Raw genomic sequence first — 19,426 nt, 5'->3', positions numbered from 1 at the left:
TACTTTTGTATGTGGGAAATACAGTGTCAGCTATCCTTGACCTCAGATAGTTCAGAGAAATGCCAGTAATCAGTCAAGAAAGCTTCACAAATGGAATTTCTCTTATGTGGTCCTTATTCCCCTTTATGTTGCAAAAGCACGAGAATGAGGAAAAAATGTTACAAGTTCTTCTCTTTGAAATATTTAAAAATGTCTTTATTCCTTGAAACTAAAATTCATAATCCTCTGGATCAGCTGTGAACATCTTAACTCAAGGTGAGGCCCAGGTAATTCAGGCCACCCTTGCGTATATTTGCAGAATTTTGCAAAATGCTACAGATAACATCAGTCGGGGGAGATAAGAAAACATAAGGACTTTTCTGAAATGTTGAACAAAATCTTCAAAGCAGTGGAAAAGCCATTAGGTTTAGGGAGGTTTGAGTTTTTGACTTGAATCATTACAAAAATACCCTTTATTATGTGTGTCAAATTTTCTTCTTGTTTCTGCATTATTTTTTTTTGTTTTGTTTTAGTGCAGGAAACTGTCATGTCTAAGAAAGTATTGTATGTTAAAAACGAAAGAAGTCTGCTTGAATTTTCAAGTATGAGTGGACTGAATTTTCTGTATTGAAAAAGAGATACTTAGTCTGTATTCGTTCCCTTCATCCTTGCCCTTCACACCTTTCATATACGGATTTTCAAAACTGAGGAGATCCAATGTAATCACTTGCTGTTGCCGAAAGGCAGAGTTTCTGCTCTGATCTTTGCTTTCTTGTGATTATATTTGCTGCTTTTATTTGTGTGGGCAACAGAGGCTCATCCATCCTCATTTTGAGCTGGGAGGAATTATTAAAATGGATGACGCCATCCCCTTTGGAGATGTTTTTTGTGCTGTCCTGGTGCACTGGACAGGGTTGCAGTAGCTCTGGGGTTGATACTGGCTGGGTGGGGAGAAAGGGGTTGAGAAGTGGGAAAAGCAACTTTTGTCCTTGGGGCAGTGAGCTTTCCAATTACGTCACCTGTTCTTTGCCACCCTTTCCTAAGTCACAAAATGTTCTGGTTATGTCTTTTTATTTTCCTAGTTAATGGTGAGCAAGCATTATGTAGTGAGTAAGGAGGCTGAGTCTTCCTAAGGGGAGAAGTGTTGTTTTCTGGGGGTGTGTTTAGAGTTTATTTTTGTGTAGGTGTCTGTAGTTTGTGGAGAAGAGTAACATTTCGTTGATCTTGTATGTGGAAATTTTAAGTTTCCATGTGTGAGCCTTGTACACTGCTTTCGAGAATAGTTATTTTTAATAATGTTTTTTAAATCATGTCTTCCAGTGTGTTTTAAAAACAATTTGGATTTACATTTTATTATGTATTGCCCATACATGAAAGAAAAGTTTACTTTGTATAATACGGCTGAAGTACATGATTGGAAATTTTGGCACTTGAATCAAACTGCACAACTGCAGCACTGGCTGTGCTTTGGCATGCCGGGCCCCATTTTGTATCTCGTCCACCCAACAAGCAGAGGAATCTGTGCTCCAGTATTAGACAAAACACGAAGATTAAAGTTCAGTGCAAGCTGGATAAGCACCAGCTTTGTTCAGAAAAGCTGAACAATGTTATGTCTGGACATGAAAGAACAGGGCTTCCCTGCGCTTCAGATTCTGCTGCTGCCAGGTTTCCACTTCATTTCATCGACTGCGGGGAGCGAGCAGCTAGGCTGTTTTACCTTGAGGCCTGTTGTCCAAGTACTTCAACATCCTTCTGGGCTAACAGGGCATTGTCCCAACGCATGGTTTCCCCCTGCAGCTGGGGCTGCCAGGTCAGGGCAGCACGGTGCTGACAGGCTGGGCTTGTGAGAGCTGCCTGGTGGCTGCTCATGGCATAAAGCCCAGCTGGGTGAGAGCTGCTGGATCCTCTTGAGGCAGTTGAGAGAGAACAGAAGGTAACTTTAATTGTGTGTTGTTTTTAGAGGGTAAGATCGTGACCGCTGTATAAGGTCTAAAGGGGAAGCTCGCTGCGGCTGGTGCTTGAGCTCAGTTTTTTCAAGTATGCATTTGAAGTCCTGAACTTTGGGAGTCTAAGGCAGAATGTATTGTAGAAGGAATAGTGCTTCCTCAGGGAGGGGAAAAAGAATGGCTTGGCTTCTTGGATATATTTTTTTTCCTTTTTAAATGTAAGCTATCTTTCCTTTCTTACTGATGAAGTAATGCAGTGTGATTGGTAGCTATATGTTGTATAAACACTAATGCACAATGTTCAAAAGTAGATTAGATCAGAATTACGATCGAGTTGAAGATAAAATGCAAATAAATGAAGGGGAAAAAAAAAAAGGAGCCCTAACCCTGCCCTGATTATTGTAGAGCAACTGTCTACAATTTCTCTCGTTTCCTGTACCAGGAACCATTAGCATTTGGATGAAGGCTGATGAGGGATGTGTGCGTTAGTTAACTCAGGAGCTTGCTCACAAGCTGAGCCTCTTGCTTGCCTGCGTTTACTGCACTCTGGCTCCAGACACACCAATAGGATTCCTTTTGGATGAAAACAAAGTGGAGGATGCTCCTTAGAGCAGGTCACCTGATATTCCCCAGCTGTTTGTTCATGTTCTTTCTAGGAGACCAGGCTGGATCTGGTAAAGCTATTTGGTACAGAGTAAAGTTAGTAAACCCCTCAAAATGCATGTAGTATGGATGCTGGCCCATCAGTATTTCTTAAAGGAAGGAAGGCAAAATGGAGACTATACCTACTCATGTAACTGAAGGAAGAAAAGGAGAAGTGATCATGAATATTACAGCACCTTTTATTTAGCGGAGACTTCGTTCCATTCGGAATTTGGATTCGCTATACCCCTTGAAAGTATCTAGCCATCAGACTGTCATGGGATGGCTGTGTTTTATGCGTATGAATTGACACTACTCCCCTTAGTCTGAATGAAGACTATGTGGGCGCAGGACTTGGTGGCCTCATATCTCATTTCTTAGGGGAGTTTCCCAATCTTTTGAGGTAAGCCTACATTTCAGATTACAAAAAAGATTTTATTCAAAGAGCACAAGTGTCATAGATTAATGCTCTCTCTAAATCTTGGAGCTACAAACTCAAATTGGGAAGTAGCATTGGCAGCATTACAGTGACTATTCTTGAAATTTTTTCCCAACTGTAATTGCTCTGGCAGTCTTGAATTTAAAAACACATGAACCACATTTTGTGGCTGAATTTACAACCTGACGAAAAGCTTTCCTTGATTCTAATTTTGACTTTCTTGCCAAAACAAATAGGGTGTTCTCTGCACGTGACCACAGTGGTTTGTCTTCTGCATACGCTTCTGTAGGGAATCTGTAATTATGCTTGAGGGCCAATCCTGCTAGTCGTGATTCTGCATGTGTTATTTTCAGTTTACTTTAACATCAGATTTACTGTGATCATGTGTGCCTTTGGTTGCTTTAGTACAATTCCCAGCCTTAGGGATGACTCTTCTGGCTCTGAAGAGGCAGTGCTTATGCTGTAGTGCCTGCAGCCATAGCCTTACAGCTTCTAAAAGATGAGTTTGACCAAACCTCATCCCTTTTATGGATTTTGTAACACTGAAACAGCAAATTAATCTTGATTTCTGTGATAATGCTGTTTGGTAATTTTTGGTCAGTGTTGACTTGAACAGAATCTTTTGAGCAGAGAGACATTTTTTTGTGGTGGTGTTAAATGGGTGGGGTATAGTGTTCTAATTTGAGGTTTTAAAATCAGTAAAATACTCTTGGACTTCTACGTCAGCCTGTCTAACCATTTTGTGAACAAGAACTAGATTTCTTAGAATTCACTCTCTGTAAAAACAGCGAGCAGTGGAGCTGCGCTGGCCACCTGCTGCAAGGCCCAGAGATGCCAAGCCCATGGTAAGAAAAATAGCCTGGCTAGCAGGAGTACGTTTGTCTTGCACTGTGGCAAAACCTGAGCCAAGATTAGCTGTGGTCCGGGGACCATAATCTGCATGGCGTTCTGTCAAAGTTTAGGGAAGCCCTTGAAGAAAATGAATATATTGCCAAAAATTAAAGAGCTGTGCTGTGTGCAAGGGAAGGGAAAGGAACAAACAAGAAAGTTCAGCTGTGGTCAGGATGTGGCTAATGTGGAAACTGTTCTGGTCTGCAGTTCTTAGTGCTGCCAAATTCCTGTTGGTACCAACAACAGATTTTGTCTGATTTGCTGCTGCTCAGATGCCTAAGTCTTTACAGCACTGTGGCTTCTTTGAGAATATGAACTCTTCTAGATTAGTACAAGAATTAAAGGTTATTTCAGATGGATTTTATTCTTCAAGCATACATTCCATATCTTTTTTTAAGATTGAGATAGGTCTTTCACTGAAATTACTGTTTTATGTTCTTGCCTGGTAATAAAAGGTCTGTTATACAGATATTCCCCCCAAACCTGATGGACTTACTGGCAAAACGTTCTGTTTTGTTCAGTTTCACTTTCTCTGGGTAGCTTTGCTCTTGGCAAGACTGTCTTAGGTTGCTGTTATGCTCTTTTATATTAAGAGAATGCTTTCAGTCTCATCCCCCAAAATTATGTTGTCAGTGACATGTCTGAGATTGTCTGTGTTTCTGCCCAACACCTAAAAATTACACCCATGCTTTTCATAGGATGTACAAGCTGATACAGAGAGATGAAAAAGAACGTTAAAACTGTCCCTGCATGTGTTTTGGGAGCTGTTTCTGCATGTGAAAGAATAAAGACAGTTCCATTTTTCACTCTGGTAAATACCTGGAGGTAGTGTTTGGCAATGTTCTCCTACTGCTGGACTTAACAAAAAAAACACATTATAATGCAAATAGGTGTCTTGTTTGGTTGTTATTTACGTATGTAAGCATACGTATTTATCAGACTGATGAAACAGTGCGGGTTGTCATTTTGCTTCTCTTCAAATTTACTTATTTATTGCGTTTTGCTTTATTCCACTGCAGAGAGAGGGTTGGAGTCGTGGCGTTCAAAGCTTGACAAGACAAATGGGTGCAGGGAAGGGTGAGAGCTGTGTGCTGCAGTGTGACAGGTCACCCACCCCCCGAGCCCTGGAGGTGTTTCTAAACTGATCTCCAGTGCAGCCAAGGAGAACAACATTGTTATTAATACAGCAAGGACTAAGGTTACAGTTCAGCCTTTACTTTCTCTGTTGAAATTGTAGGGTTGCTTGAAGTTCAAGGACTGAGGATGACTCATCTAAAAGGATAAAACATACGATAGTGTCACTGGTTGTTGTAGTCTTTCTGCTTCAAGTATTTTTCTGGAAAAAAAAAAAAACAAACCCAACCAAAAACGCAAAAAGAACTGTCAGATTACCAAAAATTCAAAAACACCAATTTTTTTTTTTAATCTGTGGCTGGAAATATGCTTCTGACTTCCTTGTGAATTGATGAATTTGTTGGGGTTATCTTTGTGTGAGTTACTGCGATTCAGTCTAGCTCAGCCTCTTTCTGGATCTACTTGTCAAAGCTGAAGTAAAAACTGATGGGCATGTGTTCTTAAAGGAGACTGAACAAGTAAGTTCTTGCATTAGGTCACCTGAAAATGAGCAATAGCCCAGCATCAGGGTGTACTGAGTTGGGAGAGCAGGCTCTCCCTGAACCACTGGGGAGATAGGGAGGCTGGCAAGTGACACAACTGGAAGGGAATCTAAGCTTCCTCAGCCAACAGAGAGCCTCCTTCTTTAAAAATGTCGTTATTTTTTTCCTGTGTTTACTCTTGGAAGAGGTATCGTGGGAGGGCATAAACTGTTCAAGTGTTGGTTGGAGAGGCTGATGTTGCGTACCCTTGGCTACTGGCTGGGTGTGCTGGTGAGTTCAGGCCTAGCGGTCAGGCAGCGCGGTGCCACAGCAGCACGAACTGTTGAGTTCACGCTCAGCTTCACTAGCTGCTGCTGCTAGACCTGCAAGCGTGTGCCTCTCTGCTCTCATGCCCTTCTACTTTGTTATGAGATGGATTGAGGTGCCCTTGATTTTACTTTGAGGTCTTCACCTGCATGATGAAACCTGTCTTGAACTTCCCAGCATCTCCCTGCTGCCTGCCCTGTGCCCTTCTCCTTGTTTAACCCAGGCTGATGTTCACAGCCCACAGGAGTGTGGTTTGGGCTACCCATCTCCAACTTGCTTTGCTGCCTTGGCTTATACTTCTGTTCCACTGGTTCTCCCTACTGTTTAGTAAGGCTTCTGAAGTGGTGTCCAGACCATAGTTCTGAGGGAGTTCTTCCTTTAATTTTGACTTTAGATTTATTTTTGACTGCATTTGTTGTGTTACTGAAATTTGACATTGTGTTTTGGATTTTGCTACTCCTGTTTGTTGCTATTACTTGCTGCTAGTTGAAAATACTCATGTAGATTGTATACTTCTTTTTTTTTTTTGATCTATCAGGCAGTTCCACTTGGTTTATTTTAATTAATGAGATTTGGAATAGAAACCCAAAAGTTAGTAAAAACTAAAGTAGGAGCAGTGCTCTTGACAGAAGGGTAGCTTGAAAAACTGACAGAAGCACAAGAATCACAGAGGAAATCAGCAAATGTTGTTTATCCTAATGTGAATCAATCCTAGTTTCTTGATATCATAGTCAAAAGACCACAAGCTTGGAGATCTATAATCTTAGAGTTGTACAGAATTCGTTCTTCCTGTATATTGGTTTCCACAAAGATCTTTGGTGCTGACATTGTCTGGTGAGGAGTGCATTTCCCAAAAAGCCAGCAAACCCTGTTGGCAGAGCCTACAATAAAGCTTTCTCCAGTAAGCCCGTTCTTTCTTCAGGAGAACAGGTTTTCCACTGAGCTTTTCATCCCCAGCCCCTTTTGGGTAGGCTCTGTAGAATTAAGATGTTGTTTGGTAGATTTTCTTGCACTGAACAGGGCTTTATTTTTTTTCCTTACATTGTGCAGAGGCTCTTGTTACTTAGTAAATAACAGATGAATGACATGCAGACCTTTGAAACCAGTTCAGTTGAAGTATATATCACATTAGATATGCTTTCTATGATAGGGGCTTTCTTAATGATCTAATCCTATTTTAATGGCTTTCATCTTAGTTCTGCGAAAGTTGCATGTAGATACAAAAATGGAAATTGATGTGACACATTTGAAAAAACATTGAACAAATATATTTTTTGAAAATGTGAAGACTTTCTTGTGTGCAGCACAGTGCAAGTAATAGTATACTTTCTGAATAGTGGTAAATATGGAAAAAATGTGTTCCATTGAAGGAAATTTCTTATTTAAGTTAGTAAATCTGGCTGCTCTTAAATGGCTGCTGCATCAAGAGAAGTTCTTAAATATTTGCAGATGAAGTGGATGTGTGGTTTTTCGAAGCTCTGGTTCTTACTCAGGACCCTCTTGTGACAGAGGCTGGTGTTTCTCAAGGTGGACAGGAAGGAAGCAAAGCAAGGAATGCAGCTGTGCTGATCTGACCAGAGCAGAAATTCAGACACAGAAGAGTGAAATGGTATAGGGTAGGCTGTAGAGGACTTGCCACACTTACCACACCACTTCTTCTACTCCATAGCATTTGTTCTTCCAGGGTGTATTTCTTGGTTCACTTGCTATTTTACCTTCTGGTTTCAGAACTTCTTTTAGAAACATTTCTCATAAGAAAGTGGAAAGAGAGCCATGAATGTTCAAGGGCAAACTACCTGAGAAATGATGTAGAGAATTGCATGCTTTCTTTACTGAGATCCAGGATTTTTCTTTAATTGTGAACTGTCACATTTACTGTGGAGAAAATAAAACTATATTTCTCTTCTGCTTTAAGCATAAGGTATTGGCTTTCTTTTCAGAAATGTTCTGAGTAATAAAGACAGTAGTGGAGTAGGTATTTCTTATGTGAATGGTAAATACAATGCGTGTACAACTACAAAAGCGTGACAGAGAAAATTAAGTGAAGGCACTTGCTTGTGAGAAGCTGCAACCACCAGGCAGTGAAATGGAAAAAATGGGTCTGCGTTTCTAAGGTGTTCAGCTTGCTGTGATTAGCAGAAATGCTGCTACTGCTTACCAGTTTGCATTCTCTGATCTGTATGTTTTAATCAATGAAGTATTTTCTTTCATTTTCAATAAAATGCTGTTGCCTTTTCCTAAAGGACTTGTCTCAGGTAGTTGAACTTGAACTTTTGTGTTTCAGCTCATCTCAGAATGCTGAGCTGGAGACTGGCTGTGCAAGAGCTCGTTCTGAAACAGACTGCACGCATCAGTCTCAAGGGCAGGGGCGTCTGCATCAGATGGGAAGGTAGACAGTAGAGCAGGTACGGCCTGATAGGTTTCAGCAACCGATTTTCTTGTGCTACCAGTTAATAGAGATGCATAGCAGTGCTGACTGGAAAATGTTACAGCCACTGGTTTTGTGATGCTTCTCAGGCAGAAGATTGTATTTCTTAAAAGTAATTAGTTATTCCATGAATAACTGCTACACTTCAATTTCGATGCAGTCAGCTACTGGATTCTTACATGCTTGCAAAGCCTCAATTAGTTTTTCTCGAATGTGCATTTTGCATTTTGGTGGCTGAATTCACTCATTGCCCTGTCATTCAAGAGGATTTTTTAGCTCACAAAATTACCCTGTCATCATTTGTTAATAAAGCATGAAGTAGGCTTCAGACTATGCAAGAATGCAGAAGTCTTTGTAGGAGAACAAAGTGGAAGCCTCCAGATGCCAACTGGAGGGACTGGATTCACATTGAAGCAGAAATCTTGGCAATAATGTCAGGATTTTTTCCTTGTGCAAGGTTGTTGTGTCCGGAGAGTTGGCCATACTCTGAATGCAGAGCAGAGCCTTGTTTTTAGCAGTGTGCGATGTATGGCTGAAGTGCCAGTTTGAAGTAGCATTTTAAAAGAAGATGATAGGCTTGTGAAGAAATGAAGGCCTGGTTATATCCAGAAATAAACTCAGATGTTTAGCAGCTGCGCCGGTTGTGGCAGTGATACTGAGAGGTCAGGTCTGGCTGAAAGAAATAACCCACAAAGCAGTGAAGCAGTTTGGGTCTGATTTACAATATCCTACAGTAAAGAAAATATGGCCAGCAGCCAACTGTGAGTGATTGCAGATGTTGTTTTACAGGATGTATCTCATGTTGCTGGCAACATGCTAAGGATGGTCCTTGTTTGCAGAGTTTGTGGCATGTAGCAAGAGATTGGAAGTAATAGAGGCAAATTCAGTGCTCGATTTTTTAGCACATAAACTTTCTCTGTGAGCAGCAAAGAATAAGTTCCTGTGTTACATAAATTCTTCTAAATAGTATGAGTTGTGTGAATAGAATGTGCTAGAAACTTTCGTGTTAAAATCCTAATTATCTTTATACATCCCGAACTGCATGCTGGGGGAAAGAAATAACTGATTAGTTGAGTACATTTAAACATAACAAAGAGATATACTCTAAATTATGTATACTACAACAATTTTTTTTCAAAGTCTCTGAAGAACATTACTTGATTTAAAATATATTTGACTTTGCGGTCCAAGGTCTTTGCTTTAGAATTACTTTAAATCCTCTGTCATTTAACCTTGAAGGTAATGACAGGTTGCTTTATGTGTTGATAACGAAGATGTTAAGACCAGCAGCATTCCCAAAGCAATCTCAGCAAGGCTTTGCTGTCTCTTCAGACCTTTTTGAATTGCTTGGAGGTGGCAAAAAGCAGGTCATGCGAAGCATGTCCTGACGCATTCTCAGCGAGATGAGAGTGTCATTTCCTGCTTGTGGTTGTAGAACTTCCTTAGGGGGACAATGCCTTTAGTCCTTATCACTGCTTGTGACCAAGGGATCTGCAGCCTCTTCACTAACAGTGAGAAATTTTGAAGCTCCTTTTTCTTTCAAATGTGAGGAAAAGACAAACATGGGACTTGTTTCCTAGCATGTGACTTTGCTGCCAGTGTTTTCTTTCCAGCTTGCAGGCTCGTTTGCTTCTTGCTGGGAGGGGCAAGTTCCACCTTAGTGATGTGGCAAATGTTTTTACAAGCTTTGGGATCCCTAATGCATGTCACTTTGTTAAGTGAATCAGTTTTGGAGGAGAAATCAGAAAAAGCCAGGAGGAGTGAGCCTTTCAAGCTGTGAGGAATCCCTATTCTCATTAGGGTAAGGACTCTAAAGTAGGTTTAAAAAAAAAAGGACTAATTCAGCATATTTAAAATGGCACCATTAACCATTCAGATTGTGCCAATGCTGGCAACTTTCCTGGTTAGTTCAATGAGCTTTGCATGCAATCAAATACTTCTTTTAACTGGGAACTTACTAAGCTGCATAACTTGAGGAGCCTAAGGTTTGGATGTCTTAGCCTTAGTATCTATTTTGCTTGTGTACTGTAGATTCCATACAATCTAAAACTATTTTCACATCGTATTTTTATAGAAAATAAGGTCAGAGTTCCTTAAGAGGGAGAGTTTTAGTGTTGCTGTATTGGATGCTAGTGTCTCAAATACTTACAGTATGAGAAATCAATGTATTTGTAAGAAATACATCAAAGGGTTATTTAAGAGCCATATGCCCAGCTGTGTGAGAAGCGTGTACATTCGTCTCAAATGACAAGGGTCTGCATTGCTGCTCACCTCACGTACCTGGATGTGTGCCCATGACAGAAATTAAGGTATTTGCACCCCAGGTCAAGTAAAGACAAGCATCTCTTAGTTGTATGACTCACTGCATGCGTGTGTGTGTGTGTGTGTATGTATCCATGTCTATAAAGGTCCACATATACATATTGTACACACTTGTAGAATAGACTTAGCTTTGAATCTGTCCTGTACTTCACTTGAGCTAGGCCCACTTTTTTGTTCATAGTCTGGGGAGATCAGGCAAAGATCCATAGTCTGTGGACCACCCAGAAAATTGTTCAGTCTTTGAATCATCTTCTTACAAGAGCTTGAGTGAGTCCTCTATAAGTAAAGTATCACAGGATGGAAAAGGGCTGGAAGAATTTGTCAACAGGCTCCAGCCTGTTGTCTGGCTGCGTCCATGCTGGGTAACAGGAATAAATATAATAAACTAACGTCTGTTTGCTAAATCCTGATAGCTTAATAGATTTGTATAAAACTTTGTTTGTTTGTTTGTTACAGGAAATACTGGATAGATCCCACAATGGAGGACGGGAAGCCCGTTTGGGCTCCACACCCAACTGATGGGTTTCAGATGGGCATGATTGTGGACATTGGTACTGACTACTTAACTATTGAACCTTTGAATCAGAAAGGCAAGGTAAGTGCCTTGAAGTGAAGGAACGGAGAAAAACCTTACTTTATATATATTTTAACCTGTGGGCCAAATCTTTGCCAGTATCCACCATTGCATGCAGCCTGAATGAGTGAGGAAAAAGGTTTTCTGTTCTGCTGTTTAGCTAAGGAACTTCATTCTGCTTTAGCTTGCAGGGCAAGTGAAATATCCCACTGGTAAGATGTGCATGCTTTCTGTCAATAATCTGAATGTGTGTATGTGCTTAAGAAGGATGGGAGGACTGAATCTCCATGGTTATTTGATTCAGTACTGTATACTTGATGTTTCTAAATTTGAGACTGGTTGGGAGTCTATTGCTGAGATTAGCTCCTCTCTTTTCTGGTAGATACATACAAGGAGAGTCCTACAGGAATGTGCTGGCGTCTTGAGACTAGACAATCTTCTGTTACACTGCTAAAGATTGAGTGATGAATCTTCTTACCTTGAGTACCGTGAAATGTAACATAATGTCAAACAAAGGTCCTATGGAATTGCTACATTAAATTAAAGGCAAAAGAAATATAATTTCTAAAATAAAGTCCTAATTAGTGTGTTCAAGCTGCTTCGCTTATCGTGACATCTTTCAGATTCAGTACATCGTAATTAAATGTCAGTTTTTACAGGAAGCGCCTTGTTACTATTAATTATCCTAATTCACATGGCCAGCATCCTGATTTTACTAGCTGGAATAAGGTTATAGACTGTTTTTGAAGTTGTAATTTGGTTTTGAATATGTAATCTACACTATTTCTAACAGTTTTATCTGTTTTGTAACTGCAGGTATGGAAAGGCAATTTTTTTCTGTAACTTTTCTTTTTCACGTCTACAATCATAGAGATTGCTTTGTCACGGATCAAAAGGTTATGCAGCAGTTCTTCCTTTGGGAGAAATGTTTATAGATTTTCGTTAAAAGTTTTTTTACAGGAAGTGGATTTTTCTTTCCTTAGGAATAAAAAGTGTAATATATAAGTGATATCTCTGTGAGATAAAATCTGTAGGTTTGGTAATAGTATGCATTCTTCAGTCTGGGAAAGAGCAAAATTATTCAGATAAGAGCATATTAAATATTCCAAAGCTGTGATTAAGTAGGCTTTTATTGATTTAAATGATGCTGACCCCCGGCCTGTTTCTGTTTATATCCCCAAAAGGTTCTGATGTGAACAAAAGTTCATGTATTGAAAACAAAAGCAGTCAATAAAGAGATTCTTGAACTTCTGTTTATTTCTAATATGCTTGCTGTCTTGGGAGTCCCCTCTTGCCTCCTTATTTTTTTTCCTGTTTTTTTATTTCTTTTTTTTTTCTTAAACAAAATGGATCCTAAAATACAGATACTTTAGCTTCATGGATCACAGTGAGCAATGTTCATTCATGTAAGGGACCGAACATCTCACAGTAAGGCATTTAAATTCAGTAGAGATTATGGTCCTATACTTCTGAGCTTCATACTTACATTAATAGAAGGGGAGTAAAGCATTATCTTAATTACCTTCTCAGTCTTTTCAAGGTGACATCAATTTCCTTTTATAGTGAAATGTTTCTCATTGCTTTTTGTCTTTTGGAGAAGACACTGCTTTTGTGCACTGGGGCCACTGGTTTGAAGCAGTCAGCATTTGTATCTGTTCTTATCAACTTTGTTTACTCAGAATGACAGCTCAAAAGTGCTCTTTAGTAAGAAGGAGTGATCCAGCAGCTCCAGAGTTGCCCGTGATAATTACAGGGAGGAGATGAGTAACCTGATCGTGTAAACATACCCGAGCAGTGTAACTTATTATTATTTTTTAATCTGGGTCATTAACATGTCATACATATTCTCTGGAGAAGCTGGTGCCTTACCCAAGATACGAAAAGACTTAAAATGAAACGTGCATGTGTGCTTTTCTTGATTGTTGCCTTTTGTACAGTTAATGGTTAATTAAAATATGTTGTTAATAACTGCTATAAATGCTGTGAGGCAGCCGTTTCCTGCTGTCCTAAAGCCTTCCCTCCCTCCCCTGCTCACAGCGAGCCGTGGCGTTGCAGTGGCATCCTCAGCCGTGTCAGTGGAGCTGTGCAACGCAGCAAACTAGGTCAGAGAGGAGATCCGCCTGAGCAGCTGAGAAGTGGAAAATTTCCAGGATGGCAGCAAGCAGCAGCAGGAAGGAGGACCTGGGGCAAGTGTGGCCACAGACTGCTTTGTATTGTGAAGCTGAGTTGCCCAGCCCAGACTGGCGGAGGTAGCTGGCAAACATGCTGATTTACTTATGAACCAGCAATAGCATTTCTAGATACCACAGGTCACGGAGAGTTAGCAACAGTATTTACTTATCCTTACCAAGGTGTCTAAAGAGAGATGGGGATCTGAGTAACCAAGACTGCGTTGTATAAGAGTAATGCAGATGGTGAGAGCTTGTTATCCAAAGAGAGGGTGCGTGCGCTATGTGGTGGGTATTGCTCCCCAAAGCTAGATCTTGGGCTTTCAAGGCTGAAAAAACTGGGAAGAGGGAAACTAGAGAGTGGCTTCTGAATGAACGAGGTCCCATCAGGCTGGGAGCCTGCTTCCTGCCTGCTGTCCCGTGTTGGGGTTCCAGGAGGGAGGCAGTGGGAGGACAGCCTGTTGTTACACTTGGCTGATGCTGCACTTACACGTCTTGTACTCAGAATGTACTTTTAAAACTTATCGGAAATCCTGACTTTGGGAACTGTTGAAAATAGCTTTTGTTGTATTGCTTGATGATGTAATAGGGCAAAGGCAGATCCTAGTGTAATTGCCAAACAGGGAATTTAATATTTTCCTAGAGGTAGCAAATCTGATTTAAGTGATTAGGGAGATGCCTCAGAGGGGCTTGCACCTTGTGAGGCTTTTCTCGGACCCACATGGTACTGAGGAGCAGGGGGTGGTGAATGAGTTTCCCTTGTGATGAGTTTCTGGCAGTCCTGGGAGGGGGGGGGGTACATATTGTCGTAGACACCAGCTTACACCCCAGCTGTGTTCACCTGAGAGCCACCGGATGTCTCTTGAGAAAGTCTCTGAAGGGTCCTGGAAGGCTTTGTGGGGCCCCTATTCTGGTATGCTCTGAATAACCAGAAAGGCATTTTACCAGGTTAAGTATAAATGAATAAATGTGCTCTGAAAGTAAGGATCAGAATGTCCAAAGTTCAGTGTTTTCAAGCACAGGCATTATTTTAGCAGTGAGTGCAGCTTGCTTGAGCGAATAAAGCAGGCTCTTATCCACCTTACGAATGGTTTGTGTTGCTTTAAGTTGTTCTGTGAAATGCAGCTGAGAGCAGGGATGTCTCCCTGTCTATATGTGGGAGATATAAAGGAAGGCATGGTTACACATATTGTATTACATGGCAGAAAGAAGATCCTGCTTGAACGGAAAGATATCTTTTTTCACTCATCTAGTTTCTGGAAGAATTGTTAAGATTGCCATTGGATTTCAAGGGCTGCTTCATTACAGAGAGGAAAAAAAAAACCTACACAAAAACCCACAAATCCTCTGTTTTGCCTTCTGAGGCTACTTTAGAGTTCATAATATCATCTCAATTTTTAGAACAAGTTTGTCCTAAACTGTTCTAATGTGTCTTTGACCTGAAGTGTTTTCCTCTTAAAGTCAATTTATTTCAAAATACAGGAGAACATTGCTTTGGTTATTTTTTTAAATGGTAGATGTATGATAGCTTACCCATTTTTCTATTTAATAGATTAGATTTTAATAGTATTTGGCAATATTTAGAGCTTTACACCTTTAAATAATGTACTTATCTACACAACCCATAATCACCTTAAACATAAAGCGTTGGAACAACTGTGACAGAAGTAAAATTCTTGGTTGACATAGTTTAAACTATGCTGATCTAAAAAAAATCCAGCAGGAGAGCAATTGTCTTTATATTGCTTATTTGCTTTGACATTCATTAAATATTTAGATATGATACTATACTAAATTAGAGAAGGCAGGGAGGACTTGAGGAAGGACATCTAGTTCGTCACAAGCTGTCCCTGCAGCATATCTAACGATGCAATTTCTAGCAATTATTTCACAATTCCCATTGTGTGACACAGTGAAGGAGGACAGTCAGTATGAATTCTCATTAATTTCTCATTGACATTTATTTTTCATCAGAAGGCTGAGATTGTAAAAGCTCTTCCTTCCTCTGCTGAGGTAGATGTGTTATAACTGGGTTTAGATCTGTCAAATGTTGGAGTATCAAAGATTTGTGAAGTGTTACCGAGTAGCTGGATATCGTGTTTTCTCCTTCAAAAAGAAATTCTGTCCTTAGTAGTGGTTAAACCTGAGTTACACATCAGCAGACAAGAACAAGCGAAGTTAGATTTTTGTGAAGCCAGTCAAGCTTTCTTAATCTTTTCTGCTATTTCGTTCAAAATGAACTGAGTATGTGGGGAATTGCTGTGTTCAAATAGATCTTCACCCAGTGAGATATACCTTTATTGTCAACAAACTTGCAGAAAAAAAGATGGTAATATATTCCAACTGCAGTGCTTTGAGAGGGAGGAAGGGCTCTCTGCCCTGCTAGAGCCAAACTTCTGAGGTGGGTGACATTCAGATCTGCCACAGTTTCACCATTCTCTGAAGGAAGGTGGTCTGATAGACATCCAAGTGTTCCAAACTCACCATGAAGCTTCCTTTCCCTTACAAAAGCATCTTATGCATTTTTTTTTCTGCATTGAATCCTGATAAGGAGATGGCAAAATATAAATTATTATGACTATAATTTGCATAGGGCACGATAACTTTGTAGGGAAGGGATATTGCAGAGTGAATGTTTTTCAACTGGAAGAAATTACTTTTGCTCAGTGATGTTATTAATCTTTGCCTCTTCAGAGAGGACAGGAATTTGCAGATGTTCACATTTATTGTATCTTTTGTAGCGAAACAAAGATGAGCCAATTGCTGTATTTCTCCTTAACTTCCATGTGAGATGCTTCTCACAGTACTGTCTTGCTGGATACAAAGTTAAACAAGCAAATTTCTCATTTATTTGGATCATTCTTTTTGATCTGGTTCGTTGTCTTTTAAAATGGTAGAGAGAGTAAACTAGACCTCTTATCTGCCTTTCCACAGGGAAGAGGCCTGCAGCAGCATGGCGGCTGTCATGTTTAATTGATACAGCAAGGTTTTTGTTCATTCCTAGGTGGCTCAAGCAAGCTATCAATATGATAATCTAAAAGTATAATTCAAATCCTACCTCTTACACTACACAGTAGTTTTGTGCAGATGCTGTAAGACGTGTTCTGGGATGTTTTTCCTTCATTTTTACAAGAATGTGAATAATGATTTCTGGTGAATAAAGGAGAAACAAAGTTGTTTTTAATATGAATTTTTCCACTTGGACACGATCATTTGATAAATGGCTGGTTTTATACCTCTGGAGTACAGGGGCTGAAGAAAAGTCTTGTTTTACTTGAATACCGATTTGCTGAAGAAAATGGTTAAAACCCAAAGTTACAGATTTTGGGGATATAGAGAATATTGTTTACTGAATATTTATGTTTTAAGCAAGAATGTTTCATAACGTGTGAAAATGAGAACACAGTCTTTCCACTGAACTAATAATTTCATTTTTCTTCTTTTTACTTCATTGCAAAGCTAAGGGAGTTGTTTGTCCTTTAGAGATCTGTTCCCTTTGCAGCATTGTTGGTTTTCTTACCCTTATTTTTGGCGTTGTCTCTTGTTTGCCAACAATTATGTGCAATTTCCAGAAAGGATCAAATATTTTTGTGATAAGAACTTATATGACAGTGGTTTTTGTAATGTAATGCAATAAAGCAAATGCTGCAGTTCTTAATCTGCACCTAGTAGGTCAGTATAATTTCCAAAGCTGTTAGCAGGCTAGAAACTTCATTGGCTCTGTTGCGGTACATTTACTTGCAGTATGATATAAGACATCTTTGAAGTCCTTATTTTGAAGGAATTTTGACAGTGTTAATATGTTTCATCTAACAGACTTTCCAAGCTGCTATCAATCAAGTGTTTCCTGCTGAAGAGGACAGCAAAAAAGATGTGGAAGATAACTGTAAGTTATGAGTTTAAAAATAAATTATGCATTTGAAAAAGAAGTGGGAGAATATTGTTAGCTTACAATATTTCCTTTTTGTGTTGTTTCTTCGCTTGAAGTTGTGTATGAACTTTACTAGCCCTTTAAACTTAAAGTAAGCCCATTTGAAATGTAATTGATTGCATTTTTTTTTCTAAATTTTCATCCATGCACTTTAGAGGAAACCTATGGTTACATGAGTTATTCTCAGTGCAGCTGTTACTTGACTAACTTCAGCTATATGTTAAGTGTCACTTAACTGCTTCTTGATCAACTGCAACCAGTATTTTGTGGGTAACTAAATCCCTTACAACGCTGATTAAGCAACTAATTCTTTTGCTGCAACAGTATTTTACTGCATTTTCCTGCATGTAATCCGTTCATTCCTCAGGTAGCATTTCTGTGGAAGCATGGGTAGTTGAAAATGTCCGGATAACCTTTCAGAATTTGGAGATCTGGGCCCTTTTAGGCCATTGGAAATGGAAATAGGTTATACTGAATCAGGCACAGGAGTGATGTTGGAGAAGAACTTTTGAAGTGAACTTGTATGATACAAATTGTGTTGCTATGCAGGGCTTTTATTTTTTTTAAATATTTTGTGGTTTGTTGTGTGGAAATAAATTGAGTATCCAAATCTAGGGTGGGGAGATGGAGTACCAAGAAAGACAAGTAAGAAAACATCAGCTTTTATAGAACTGTTGCTTTTTGTGAACAAATCTATTCACAGAAACTATCCTATCTTTAAGTTGTGATGAACTGAATTCTTTTGAGTATTTCTGATGAGGGTTACTGGTTGGCCAAAGTACTGGTAACTTCATAAATGGTGGGGAAAAGTAGCCTTTGTTCTTCATTTAAAATAAATAAAAAGTAGGACTTTCAAATTTGTTTGGGTGATTTAAGATCCACAGTTTCTGTTGTGGAATAGTATTTATATACCCTGGCAGGAAGTACAACTGTCACAGCTGCTCTGTAATAACAAGAAAAGGAGACTTGAGGCTTCTGATTGGACCTAGTTGATGCAGTGTTTTTACAGGTGGAACCAAACTGGAAGCTTGGCTTCCAGTTGCTTCTGTTTTTGTGAATGTAATGTGGGTAGGAACTTTTCAAAGTTGGCATCTGTCTTCTATGCCCATGATGGTTATTAGAGAAATGCATTTCATGTGTTCATCTGTCACAGTGATGCAACTGAGAAGTCCTGGCATCTGAATGTCCTAGTCAGGGAACTGAAAACTGGAATGAGATAATAGATGTAATTTGAGATTTTAACAAAGTACTATTCAATAAAGTTAAAATAGTCTTCCCACTGAAGAAAATATCTTCTGTGGTTTACTAAATAAAATATAAAACTTTAAAATGTTTTGCTCAGCAATCCTTTCTGTATCAAATATTATTTTCAGACTTCCAATGTATTTCTACCTTTTGCTCAGCAGTTGAGGTTTATTTCCAGCATATATGAATCCCAAGGTTTGCCTTTTTCTCTCTCAGAGAAGATTGCGGATAAGTTGTGGATATTCCATCTCTGGAGGCATTCAAAACCAGATTGGGCAAACAGATCTAATGGTTGGCAACTGCGCTTGTGGTAGGGGGGTTGGAACTGGATGATCTTTAAGGTCCCTTCTACCTGAAGCCATTCTGTGATTTGTGCTGAGTGTCGTTGATCTTTAAGAAGAACACGTTAAATATAAATCACTAGGAAACCTGACAAACTACGAGATGCTTTCTGTCTCTCCTTGTAATAGTTTTGAAAAATCTTGAAGAACTAGTTAATAATACACTTACCATTCCAACCTATCCTTAGTGATTAACTCCCTTCCAGGGACTAATCTGTTGAAGTATTTTTATTCTTTTTCCCCACCCTTGGTCTTCCATATCTCTAATATACTGGCTGCAAGAGAGAACCTTTTTGAGAACCTAGCCCTTCCTCAAATGTTAATACTGCAAATGGTACAGAGACAAATAGTTTACATTTTCCTGTAATTAACACTCCTCTTCCACTCCCCCACAACCTCAAGCTTACTCAATTTTAGGGGGCTGTCACCATATGTGGAACTTCTATTTTTTTAATGACAAAATAAAAAAAGTAAAAGGAAGGAATGGGGAAGACAGGATATTAGATAAGAATTTGTTTTTAAAAAGTGTTCAACAGACACAGAGCCTTGTAGTTACAGGATAAAACATAATCTTCCATATAAATCCTGCTTTATTGTA

At 39.4% G+C, this 19,426-nt stretch overlaps 1 protein-coding gene across 5 annotated transcripts in view; it reads left to right on the top strand.

Moving 5' to 3' along the window:
• Positions 1-19,426, top strand: part of MYO6 (myosin VI) — a 100,627-nt gene that overhangs the window by 14,592 nt on the left and 66,609 nt on the right. For 3 of the 5 annotated variants that reach the window (XM_021390220.1, XM_021390222.1, XM_021390221.1), the window contains exons 1-2: positions 11,048-11,164; positions 17,128-17,197. In XM_021390220.1, coding sequence (XP_021245895.1) covers positions 11,048-11,164; positions 17,128-17,197 — 187 coding nt within the window. Of the gene's footprint in view, positions 1-8,107; positions 8,225-11,025; positions 11,165-17,127; positions 17,198-19,426 lie in introns of those variants that run through there. The other 2 variants (XM_021390219.1, XM_021390218.1) reach the window with 2 other exon arrangements.

Source organism: Numida meleagris, chromosome 3 (assembly GCF_002078875.1).
Source record: "Numida meleagris isolate 19003 breed g44 Domestic line chromosome 3, NumMel1.0, whole genome shotgun sequence".
In the NCBI taxonomy this organism is placed as follows: domain Eukaryota; kingdom Metazoa; phylum Chordata; class Aves; order Galliformes; family Numididae; genus Numida; species Numida meleagris.
Note: the sequence above shows the minus strand (reverse complement) of the source record. Positions and strands in the feature narration are given on the sequence as shown.